This window comes from Notamacropus eugenii, chromosome 1 (assembly GCF_028372415.1).
Source record: "Notamacropus eugenii isolate mMacEug1 chromosome 1, mMacEug1.pri_v2, whole genome shotgun sequence".
NCBI classification, from domain to species: domain Eukaryota; kingdom Metazoa; phylum Chordata; class Mammalia; order Diprotodontia; family Macropodidae; genus Notamacropus; species Notamacropus eugenii.
In genome coordinates this window covers 418,627,392-418,640,515 of record NC_092872.1, presented here as the reverse complement: position 1 = coordinate 418,640,515, position 13,124 = coordinate 418,627,392, and the positions used below count along the sequence as shown (strand labels likewise).

Here is a 13,124-nt window from a genome sequence, read left to right as displayed (position 1 = left end):
TATATATATAAAGAGCTTCCTGTTTAACTAATTTCTGTATTGGAAATATTTGCATACCCATGAGGTCAGCAAATCCTCCAACTGGCAACCTGCACGTCCCGGTAACAAACTGCAACAGTCTCATTCTCTTCTCATTGTCAATTTCTTTCACAAACTGGTAAAAGGTAAAAAAGCATTTTTAAATATATGGAATTATCATTTTGAAGCAACAAATAATAACAAACACATAAAAATAGCAACATGTAAGGTAAAAATCATCATGAAGAACAACACTGCTAGGGATAGGATTGACCACCTCCTACCTTGCCCATGTCTGTCATAAAACATATTTATCAGGAAAAAGACCTATGCCTTTGACCTCTCTTACCTCAATATTCTCAGTTGTGAGATGTTTTAGGAACTATTTTTAGGCTGCACAGAAGTTCCCTTAGCCCTAGAAGCATTCAAGGACAGACTGCTTCAAATATGGGTTGAACTAAATGATCTCTAAGGACCCTTTCAACTCAGATCCTAGAAAGGCCTCTTCTGCCACTCTGAATGGGAGACAAGAGAAAGGGGCTACATTTTGACACTGGACAGCTGTGCCAGATGTTATCCTACTATGTTAGGATCAAATATCTTACAGCCCTCTTGATCCGATATTCAATATTCCACCCCTCCAACCCCCAATTCCCCAACACAGGAGAAATGCAGAAAAAAGAATGGAGAAGTGCCCTCTGGCATTTATATGCACAGCAACCTTGTTCAGTATAGATTTTGTTTTATGAAATAATTGTTGTTTAGAGAACCCTGATCTAGAAGGGTTTATTCTATTGTCAAACAGCTCCCTATATCTAAGGGGGGTATATTTGGGATGCCTACAAATAGCTGCTGAAACATGCCACAGGTAAGTTGGTTGGTAGATACTCTGTCTCTTTTTCTTCCTATTTCCTCTGGAATAGAAGCATGGCACACTTTATTTAGCAATCCTGAGAGCTACTATCCAATGATAATCTCAATTGGGAGCCACTCATTTGCAAATTAATCTTTTCTAATTTGTAGCCCAATTTTCTTTTAGCTCAGCTAAATATTTTTCAAAAAGGACAATTTACATACTATTCCCGTTATCAAAGAAATGTTTACATTATGCAAGTTTTACTGATCTTTTGATAAATTTTCATTTGATACACACACAAATAAACCCCAGAAACTTTTTGGAAAAAACTATTCTTGTTTCAAAAATCAAAAACCCTATTTTGTTCTGCCACTTATTTGTAGAAAGACTCCAAAGCCTTCCTAAACAATGAAAAGTTTTGGCATCACAAACAGTAAACAATGCTTTAGTTATACAACAGCCCAAAACACAGGTAAGTATCACAGTACAGGAGAATATGGTATATTGCAGTTCTATCTTATACTTTGTAAAAAGGGGTTAAATTATGAAAAGTCCTATAAGGATCTAGTTATAAGATGCCATCTCAAATGAATGGATCCAGAGGCCTGCAGTACAAGCAGAGTTCAGTGTTATTTTGTTTTGTGACTTACATTCTGTATGATTTATCATTTTCTAATAAATTATAAAATGGTGACAAAAATAAAAGTGAAGAAATCAGCTACAAACCTGCCAAAACCACATGATTTGTTTGCTTGTCCTAGTGTAATGTCGGTAGATGGCATGTCTTTGCCAGTCATTTAAATCAATCTCTTGCATTCCACACAAAAGTACCTTTGATAACAGAAAATACTTGGTTTACTCAAGGATTTTAGAGACTTATGATAAGCATACTTTACCAGGTCCCATCAATAATAGAAGTATGAAAGAAAATCAGTAGTTCAACATGATAGCCTAATACTGCTTAATAATTACTAGTTTTCAAAGCATTCAATCTACTCAGAAGGATTTCAGTTTTAAAATCAGACACCAAGAACCTATCTACCTGTGATATAAGATAAATTTCATGGATGTGTTATCCACAGAGAGAAAATGACACTCGTTTCAGACATTATACTAAAAATTAACTTTTACTTAAGGACCTAGTCCAGTTATACTAATTCCTCTGAATGAACATTTATTAAACATTTAAGAGGAACAATATACTAAGGTATGGTCAACAATGTCAAGTGCCACAGAAGCGACAAGGAGTACAAGGACTGAGAAAAAAGACACTGGATCAGGTTAAGATCAGTAGGAGACTATGTGACCATGGGCAAGTCATTTTAACCCCAGAACTGCCTCTTAAAAAAAAAAAAAGATAGAAAGAAGTGATTTTGTCATTGGAGTACATTACAGACCACTTGGATATTAAATGAGAAAACAGATGAGGAACAGTAGTGTTGGGGGACTTTCAATTATCCAGACATCTATAAAAATTCTCTCTGCCTAAAGGAGAGCAGCTAATAACTTCTTGACTTGCATTTATGATAACTTCATCTTTCAAATGTCAGATGAACCAACAAGGGGAAATTCTATTCTGGCTGATTCTCACTAACAGGAAGGACTTGGTTGTTGGGATGGAAATGATGAAAGTGACTGTGCCTACTTAGAATTTGTAATAGAAGAGGAACAATCTCTGGACATCATGGAATGCATCCTAGATTTGGGGAAAGCATATTGCAAAAAGTTCAGAGGAAAGATACACAGCATTCCCATGACTAAAATTCTGCAGGGACAATCAGCCTAGAGGGAAGGGATGATCCTAAAGAATAAAATTCTGAGGACACAAAAGGAAATAATTCCATGGAAGAGGAAAGAACAAAAGTTATTTGAAGATGATAACAGTGATGCAGACAGAATCCACCAAACTGAATTTTAAAAGGAATGGACAGAAGACAGAAGCAAGGGCAAGTCATAGAGGATGAATTAAACTGCGTGGCATAGCCCCGTCAAAATAGTCAGGGGTGCTAAAACTCAGAATGAGCTGAAGATGGTGAGGAAAGCAAAGGACTATAAAAAAGAAAGAATCTTTCTAGTTGTATCATGAGGAAAAAGAGACAGACAGAACCTTTGCTTGCACCAGATGGGCTGATAAATGAGAGAACATCAGAGAAAAGGCTGAGCTGCTCAAGTCTTACTTTGCTTCTGTTTTCTTTAACAAAGAAAATGACCTTTGCACTAGAAATGGCAAAATAAAAATGGCTAATGTAGAGCTGTGGTCCAAAGTAAATGAGAAGATAGTAAGAAAGGACCCAGTTATACTGGATGAATTCAAGTCTCCTGGCCTGGATGAATGACACCCCCAGAGGAGTGCAAATGTCTCAATTTGAGAAGAAAAAAAAAAAAAGAGGGAAGAGAACAATCTATACACTATTCAGCAGTGCATGCTAATTCCTGGAAAGACTCTAAAGCAGATCAATAAGATATGGGAGGTGACCTGTGAGAAAGGGAAAGGGGGATCACAAAGAACTTCCTCAACAACAGGGCATATACAAGCCACTTTATTTCTTTTTGGTTTTGTTGGCAGTGTTATTAAACTGGTAGATAAAATGAATGCTGTGGATATAGTTTACCTGTAGTTTAACAAATTCTGATAAAACACTTCATTCTGTTTTTATGGAGAAGATGGGGAAATGTGCACTGGATGACTGACCAATCAGATACATTCAGAAGCAGCTTGATGGTAACGCAAAGAGGAGTTATTTATAGTGTCATGTTGCAGTGGCAGGAGATATTCAATAGATTACTATACAGATCTGTGCTACTAACAATTTTATCTTCTATTTGTATAAAAGGTAAGATTCTAGATTGCAGAACTCAAAGCTGATAACTTACCACCAGAATCTAAAATGAACTTAATAGGCTAGAGTGTTGGTCTGAGTCTAATAAGCTAAAATTAAAAATTCATGTTTTTATTAAGGTACAGAAAATCAACTTCACAAATACAAGATAAAGGAGGGAGAAGACAGGAGTTTATTTGAAAAAGATCTTAGGGTCCTAGTGGACTGAAGGTTTATTAAATAAGTGGCAAGATATGAAAGCCAAAAGACCAATGAAATTTTAGGCAGCATGTCAGGCATAGTTACTAGGCATAAGATGAAAGTCACTCTATACTCTGTCCTTATAAATTTTCATCTGGAAATTCCATTCAGTTTATAAAGCCACAATTTAAGGCACTGACAAGATGGAGAGTGTGTAGTGGAGGGTAACCAGGTTGATGAGTCTATGCTGAAATGAACTGTTAAAATAAACTGGGGATATTTAGCCTGAAATAAAGAATATTGAGGGCAAACATAACAGCTGTCTTCAAGGATTTGAAGGGCTATCACATGAAGATGGGTTACACTACTATGCTGTTTGGCCTCCAAAAGCAGAATGAGGAGCAATGGGGACAAAGGGGAGAGGAGGGATTCACAAAAAGGCAAGTTTAGGGTTGGTGTCAGGAAAAAATTTCTAACAATTAATCCTATGCAAACTTAAACAGATTGCCTGGAGAAGTGGCATGTTTCCCCATCTTTGGAAGCGTTTGCGCAGAGACTGGGTGACTATTTGTCAGAGTTGTTATGGTTCAGATTACTTTAGGTGCAGATTGGACTAGATACCTACTGAGGTCCCTTCCAACTCTCAAATTCTGTGATTTGGCAAATAAGAGGTTCATTTGTGACATCTAAAAGTGCAATATGAATGGGAAGTAATGTATCATAAAGATATTAACTGTAGCCAGTGTGTCCCAAAAGTGTTAAGCTTTTAAAGTTGCAAAACTGTTAAGACTTTTGGAACACCCTGTAGAAATTAAAAAGAATTTACCTATATATATAGCATTTATTTTACAATAGAGCTTCATGTGCATTATCTCAATTCATTTGATCTTCACAATAACCTTGAGAAGTAGGCAGAACAAGAATCCATTTTCAGATGAGCAAACTGAGATTCAGTTTGCCTAATTGTACAGGAATAATTACAAATTTGAATTATTGGCTTTCTTAGGTACCAGGATCTATAATTCTTTATATGTCATCAAAGGAAAGAGAGATACTTCTCACCTCTAGTTCCTTAGCATCAAAGTATTGCAGGTACTGCTGCGGAAGAATTTCATTGAAGCCTTCGAAGAAAGCCTGTGTCTGCTCTTCAACACCTCGAGATAATCTCCATTCCGCTACCATTCTGAAGAAAAGAAACCAAATATCGTGACTGAAATGCTCAGTGACATTCAGGCATATACTCTTAATGTATATGGCTAGTTAGAGACAAAGCACAAAATGGAAGAGAATGGAAGAGGCAAAGTATAGGTCAATGAACTTGACTTTGATTACTGGGAAAATTCTAGGATGTTGAAGTGACAGCAGTGAAACCATTTATTTAGCAGGGTTCACATGGAGTCAGCATGATTTCATCACAAATAGATCAAGTCAAAAAGCCAACACAGGCATTTACTTCTAAAGCAAAGTACAGCATTAATTTTTATAAGAAGATTCTAGGATATCTTTTTTCTCTGGGGAGCAGAAAGAAAGATCAATTTTATTTATTTTTAAACTAATTTTTTTTTCAATTAACAAAAATATACCTTCACTCAATCCTACCTTCCCCTGTCCTCCAATGAAAAAGGAAAGAAAAACACAACCCTTGGAACAAATATGTAGAGTCAAGTACAACAAATTACTGCATTAGCTATATCCAAAACAGTAAGCATCTTAAAACAGCTCTCAGTCAATCATTTCTCTTTCAGACAGAAGTGGCATGTTTCATTCATTTCATTCATCCTCTGGAATTGTCCTTGGTTGCTATTAAAGAGGACAAAAGGCCTTCAAAGATGATTGTCTTCACAATACTGTTATTATTGTATAGACAGTTCTTGTGGTTTTGCTCACTTTACTCTGCATCAGTGCATAAAAATCTCTTTCCTTAAAAGTGTCCATCATTTTATACAGCACAATTTATTATAAGCTGCTACCAGGCAAAAGCTAAGAAGCCCTTACTTTAGCATCACATGACACTTACTTGAAAGTATATATGTGAATCATAATCATGAAATGGATGATTCTGACTACATAAAATTAATGTTTTACCCCCCACAAACAAAACTAATGTAATTAAATTTAGTTTCAGTAAATCTTTGTAACAAGTTTGTCTGATAAGTCTCATTTCTAAAATTTATAAAAGTGTTGAACAAAAGCCATCTCCTAACAGGTAAATGGTTAAACGATACGAACAAGGAAATTTTCCAATGAAGAAATTCAAGCTATCACCAATCGTAAATAAATGCACCAAATCACTAACAACAGAGAAATGAAAATTAAAACCATGTTGAGGTTCTACCTAACACTCATCAGTTTGACAAAGATGACAAGAAAAGAAAATGACAATGCTGAGGGGGCTGTGGAAAAAAAGGCACAATAATAAATTGTTGGAGCTGTACATTGACCAGTCTAGAAAGCAATTTGGAACTACTGTTTAATAATAAGTTATTAAACATCTTTGACTGAGAAATACCACTACTTGGCATATGAGGCTCCCTACCTTCCCATGATAAGAGATCTAATGAAAGAGGAAAAGGACTTATATATACAAAAATATTTAGAGACAATCTTTTTGCAGCAACAAAGATCTAGAAATCAAGGAGATATCCATTAATTGGGAAATGGCTAAATAAATTCTCGTATAATAATGTAATGAAATATTGTTGTTCTATAAACATGATGAAAAAGATGGTTCCAGAAAAACCAGGAAAGACTTTCTGGTGAATAATGAAGAGAAGAGAACCAGGAGAATACTCTACTTGTTACAAAAGTTTTGCTTTTGGTGTGTTGTTTTTTTTTTTTTTTAAATTGAGAGGGCCAGGAAGCAGAGAAAATAAATGCTTATTTGTTGAAAAAAAATTAAATTTAATTTAAAAATAATATCCATGTGTAGTTAACAAGAAAGCACTTGCTCAAAAATCAAACCAAAAACTCTTCAGTTTAGTAATTAAAAGACTTCAAAATATCAAAGTCTACCCTAAGTGAAAATTTTAATATAGTTCTAAAATTGTTAGATTTTAATTGGACTGAGCAGTTAAAAATCTTTTCCAACAGTCAGTTTGACAGTCTGTGGTAACCTGGCCCCTCTTATGAACATTTGAAAAATAACAGCAATCAGCTCTTTAAAATTAAGAGGGTTTCATTTTTTTGTCAACTAGTCCTGAGAACAGAGCAAAGATGATAAGAACAATATAAAGAGTACATTTTCTCTTACCTAATGTATTCTTCTTTATTTTCTTCTGTGACTAGAATATTACTGCCATTGGGTTTCAGTTCATGACTCTTAATTTCACCAAGAATTTCCTTATCAACTGAGAAGTACATCTCTAAACCACATTCTTCGATATTGTTTTCTCTGTTAAAAAATTAGTATAACATAGAATCCATTATTTATTCCCTGAACAACTCAATTATGTTTTGGAGTAACTATACTTCTAACTATGAAATGGTAGTTAAATCAAATTAACAAAGTAAAATAATAAAAGAATTAGGCAATTATGTTCTTTAGTCATTACACCTTTGTCCAAATCTACAAGTCCTTAGTCACATTTCTGTCAAGTTTATTGTAAAGTATAATGAAAGAAAGAGAAGTTCAGTGTAGGGTAGGCTCAATTCCAAAAATAAATTATACTTCAGTGGTTTTGGTGGGAATTAGGAAATGAAAAATTAAGGCACTTGGACTGCAATTTCACAAAGTAAACTAATAAGAAACGTACTTAACCCAGATGAGAGAATTGTAAAATTCTGGATCAATAGATTCTAAGTCCTTGAGTCCAACTGGCTTATTCAAGATACGTTTATAGAATGGCAAAGAAAAACCTGTATCTATGAATTTTCCATGGAATAATGCCTGGAGGATAAGAAAAAGAAAAGATTTAATTCACAGAATTCTTATAATACAAACTCAGCATTCAAAATGTTAAAAGCAATCATAATAATGCCACATAAGCTGATATACAGTGACTAGACAGATCAAATTTGTTTTGCTCTAGCACCAATGGTCAAAGTACAGAGAAGCCAACTCAGAGAAAAATTTAACAAGATCTGTCCAAAAGTGAAGTAGACTGCCGTAACAATAACTGGTCATACCAATCTTATGAAATAAGTAGTTACACCGTATTTTTAGTCTACAAATGAATAAACTGAGACTCAGAGAAGTTGAGTAGTTTGTCCTGGTCACATAGGTAGTTTAAGTGTTCCAGCTGGGCTCAAACCCAGTCTTCTGACTCTATTCTGCTATTTTATCTACTTCACCAGCCTCTAGTGCCCTGACTGGAAGTTTTCAAGCAGAAGATAGACAACTATTTTTTGAGGATAGTAGAACTGCGGGTTGGGGGTGGGGAGGGTGTTCATGTTATAGCTTAGGGTTTGAACATATAAAGTGTCAAGACATCCTTTCCTATTCACAGATTTTGTGAGTAACTACAAAATTCTGGAAAATCAGCTCTTAAACCCTGTGTTAGAAGCTACTTTCTGGGATATTTTCAAATAAGATAATTAGAAAACATGCCCCATAGATATGCTATGCTTTCAGCTTGCACTTACCATGGCAATAAACCTGCCAATAAAACGGAAGTATTTCAGATGATCTGGATTGATGTAAGAAGCTGGGTTTATCTGCAAGCAGTAATTATCCTTTCCTGCATATTCAAACAGGCAATACATTGGGTTCAGCACTTCATGAGATAAAAGAAAGAACCATTCTCTGAAATTAGAAGAAAACTTATGGTAAAAACCTTGAAAATAGCCCATTTTCAAATCAAAGTATAGTCCTATAACAAACCGCTCAGTTGTTAGCATTCCCTACTCCAGCCCCCCACCAAATGTTGACTTTGCAAGCTTCCAATGAGATTTCAGTTATTTATGTATGTATATATGTGTATGTGTAAGTAGACACAGCCAAGGTTTTATCCACTTATTACTGCAAATATAAACTTAAAAGCTTCTAAAAAATAGTGAAAGTTCTCACATGGTTGAAGTGTGTTCTGTGTCATCTCACCTTATGCCATCTAATATGGCTGGAATACAAACTCCCCCTCCTCCTCTACCAACCTACTTTCTCTAGCTATCTTCTTACACACCCTTAAAGGCTCCACTCAATCACCATCTCTTCCATGACCCTGATAGTCTTCTCTGTGATCATTTCTTCCTCTGTACTTTCACAATATTTTGTTTGCACATCTCTCCTTACACAATTATTATATTGTACTTTGTATATTACTGTCTCTTTGTCCGTCTTTTCTATAAGATGACTCCACAAAGGCAGGGACCTACATCTTATTCACTGCTGCATCTCTCTAGCATCCAATAATAATGCTCTATACAGAGAAGACACTGAATAAATGTTTGATGAATAACAAATGACTGCAGACAGGCACGTGAATCTTACTAGCCTTAACTCAGTCGTGAACTCCCAATAAGACTCCTGGCAATTCACAAATTCTTATTCCCAAGTTTATTTAAGATAAGTCTGACCTTATTAAATCACGAGTATTGAAATGGTTGGTATGGAACCACAAGTTCAAAGAGCAGTAAGAAGGCCAGTTTAAAGTAAGAATACAGCATATGTGAAGAGGAGTAGTGTAAAATAAGTCTAGAAACACAGTTGAGGGCCAGAATTTATAGGGCTTTCAATGCCATGCTGAGGAGTTTGCATTTTATCCAAGAGGCAACAGGGAGTAACTACAAATTCTGGAGCAGATAAACAAGAGGGTCAAGCCTGTAATTTAGGAGACTGGAAGCAGGAACACTATTTAGAAAGTGGAACTACATCAGGGTGGTGTGCATAAGAAAAGATTAACAGGACAGATGTAAGAGATGATGTAAAGGTAGAATCAGCGAAATTTGGCAAATGACTAGATGTGGAAGGGGAAGAAAAGTGAAGAATCAAGAATAATTTTGAGGCTGAAAGTCTGGGTGAATGGGAAAATGCTGGCACCCTTGAGAGAAATAGGAAATTTTATAGAGGTGGATTTGGGAGAGAAGATAACTAAGTCACATTTTGGACATGTGAGCATGACATGCCTAAAAGAAGGTAGTTGCTGCTATTACTCCATTTACAATTGAAGAAACTGAAGCAGACAGAGTTAGGTGACTTGCCCAAGGTCACAGAGCCAGTAAGCATCCGAGTGTCTTGAACTCAACTGTCCCTGACATGAGGACCATTGCTCTACATACTGTGATGCCACCTAGCTGCCTAGCCAGGCAGAAGAGACTACGGAGGATGAGGACTTTTTGAGAAAAGTCACATGATTTAACAGTAGAGCAATAGTAACATCAAGAAAGCAGCTTTTAGTTGACTTTTGAATGAAACAAGCAGTTTTTTAAATCTAAAACTTCCTACACACCTCTGATCAGACACTAATGATATATAGAACGGGAAATACAAGAAATTGAGATTTCTTAATTCTTATTCCTCAATTTTCCCATGACAAAGATGGGAGGAATATCCTAACATAAAAAATATACTAATTCTGTTATAGAAAAGGAACTAAATTCTAAGTAACCAGATTATCACTACCTTGCCACACCTCCATAATCTAAACCTTCTTCTCCTTGAAAAATCACCCACAAACGTCTTCGAAGATCCTGGGGATTGAAACTCATTATCTAGAAGAAAAAAAAATTTGTTATTTAGAAAGCCTCTTAAAGCATTATGTAAATATCATTTTTAGGGGGTATATCCTTCTAAATGCTACTGAATTTAAGGACAGACAAGAGTAGTATTTATATGTGTATACACAGATAGACACACACACTTTCGTAGAGTACACAAATTTGCTTTTTTGTGAATGTACTAGAGTTTAATGTGGCTAGCTGATTTAGTTGATCAGAACATGATGCCAGTTTAACCAAGATCATGGGCTGAATTCCTTACAAGAAGCAGTGAAAGATAATCAGCTCTGCAGCCACAGACTGTATCTAGCCCTGAAATTAGATTATTTTAAATATGTGTGCTCACAGCCCCAGTATATGGAGACTTACTCTATCAGAACTGCAAAAATAACCATGATGATACATATCTAGGATCAATAATTCTTCAAACATGAAATACAATACATTATTATTATGTCAATGGGCAAAGTATCAGCCTCTGTGCCTTAGTTTTCCCATCTATAAAAAATGGGTTCCTACTACCTGTTTCAAATGTGATTTGTAAAGTAATGAAGATTCTTAAATGCAAAATCTCATTTTTTCTTAGAAAAAGGTATAATAAGAATTGAGATTGTAGGCTAATATATCTATAGCTTAAGAAGTCCTAAAAATAGAATTTTTAAAATCAGACTAGATTTCTTGAAAACCCCCCCCCAAAAACCCTAACTATTCCCAGACCATCTACTAGGCCAGAGGAAATATTAAATTTCAAATACAGATCTGTATCAAAATCAAGTAAGAAAACTAAATGTTAAGAACAATCAGAAAAGCTACAAGTTTAAGATAAAATAACTACAAGTACTAAAAACAATTTTAGGAAAGGGTCAACTGGAGAAGGCAATAAAAAATATGAGAAATATGTTAAGTATTAAAAAGAGTTAAGTCATAGTATTCCTCACTAATACATCTAATATCATTGAGAAATTCACAAATATACTCTCCTCAGTTTCTTTCATCAGGTAGATATAATAGAGTAACAAAATAAAACTTAGTTTGTCCAGGTCATCACTTATCCTGCTACCAAACAGTTTAGACATTAATTTTCAAGCCAAATTTGTCACATTTGCATTCTTAATAAATGATAATTTGATAATGATTACTAGTTTCTCCCTAAGATTTTCTAAAAAATATAGAGCAATACTTTATTATTTTCCTTCTGTGCTTTGTTGTTTCTACTGATCTTCCAAGTTTCCAAGAAACCTAACTACAAATAAGCTAGTCAACAGAGGCTGATTTATCCAGATGAGAAGAAGCATAAATTTAAGCAGAAAATAGATGTAAGGAAAAATGAAATGTTGCTGTGCCTGACAAGGTTCACTGGATTTAAGGAAAATCCCTTGTTCTTTGGAAGGCCCAAGTTTCATCATAAACTTGAGAGATTTAGGATAAGCAACTGCTTTCACTGAGGTTACTTCAATGACAAGTCCACAGGTCATAATTCTAACTGCAGAGCTGAGGTAAAGAGAAGCTATTCCTAAGTATGAATCCTGTTCTCCAGGCATTTGACAATGCACCACGATACCTGCTGAAATGAATCTTCAAATAAAGTTTTTCTCGTCACTGTAATCTTGATGTGCTGTGGCATAGACAATTGCTGAAATAAAAGTGATTCAAGTAAAACATTAAAACCAATTACCAAATAATGAAAGTGAAATTTACATTTAACATTGTATGAATAAAAAGTGATTACTGTATGAATCTAAATTTATCTTTTTTACATTTAGTATTTAAGAATACTGACAAGCACATGTGCAAGAAACATAAGCAAGTAAAACTCAAAAAGTTACAGGTTCTTTTGCAATAATATATTTCCTAATTTTATATTCTAGATGCTGTTTCAGATAATTTATATTCCTAGTGGTTACTTTTTCTTTGACTAATTCTCCTTAGAGTTATAAGAATCTAAGCGATTACTAATCTAAAGTAGTGGTTTTATCATAGTAAAATCTTAACTATTAAATTCATCTTATAAAAAAAAGGTAGCCAATAGAAATAAACACTAAATTTGATACCAAAAATATCACACAACACTAATTCATTTGAAACAATCATTTTAGTTAAGGAATTTAGTTTAGACAGAAGGTGACTGATCTACTTAACTCCATTTAAAAATGGACCGATAAAGTAGGTATCAGTGTTCTCCATCAAGACTCTAAGTTCTGTGATGGCTGGTAGCTATATCCAATTTCTTTTTTGCCCAATAACATTAAGCACAAACATTATAGCTCCATAAATACCTACTGACAGACTCATATTTGGGGAAGCTGACTTTGTAATTAGAAGAGAATAACTTGTTCACTTGGGGTACTAGATTTCTTTAGGCTCCTGGCAACCACTAACATAACATGGTGATAAATCTAGTGCTGGTTGGTAAAATAAAAAAAATAAATAAATAAAAAATTTAAAAAAAGGGTTGGTAAAATAAATACCTCATAAGCCTGAAAATGCTAGTGATGATGATGGTGAATGTTTCTGAAAATTTGGGGGAATTGATCTTCAAAAGGCTGACCTGGTAACGTAAAAAGATGCCTATGTACCCA

General features: G+C 34.7%; 1 protein-coding gene across 6 annotated transcripts in view; it reads right to left on the bottom strand.

The window, feature by feature from the left end:
* The window catches only part of ITCH (itchy E3 ubiquitin protein ligase), a 171,835-nt gene that overhangs the window by 9,879 nt on the left and 148,832 nt on the right, over positions 1-13,124 (bottom strand). For all 6 annotated transcript variants that reach the window (XM_072631306.1, XM_072631305.1, XM_072631304.1 and 3 more), the window contains 8 exons: positions 12,107-12,178; positions 10,451-10,539; positions 8,476-8,635; positions 7,647-7,780; positions 7,145-7,285; positions 4,957-5,077; positions 1,601-1,705; positions 58-154 (listed from right to left, as the gene is read on the bottom strand). In XM_072631306.1, the coding sequence (XP_072487407.1) occupies positions 58-154; positions 1,601-1,705; positions 4,957-5,077; positions 7,145-7,285; positions 7,647-7,780; positions 8,476-8,635; positions 10,451-10,539; positions 12,107-12,178 (919 nt within the window). The remainder of the gene's footprint in view (positions 1-57; positions 155-1,600; positions 1,706-4,956; positions 5,078-7,144; positions 7,286-7,646; positions 7,781-8,475; positions 8,636-10,450; positions 10,540-12,106; positions 12,179-13,124) is intronic.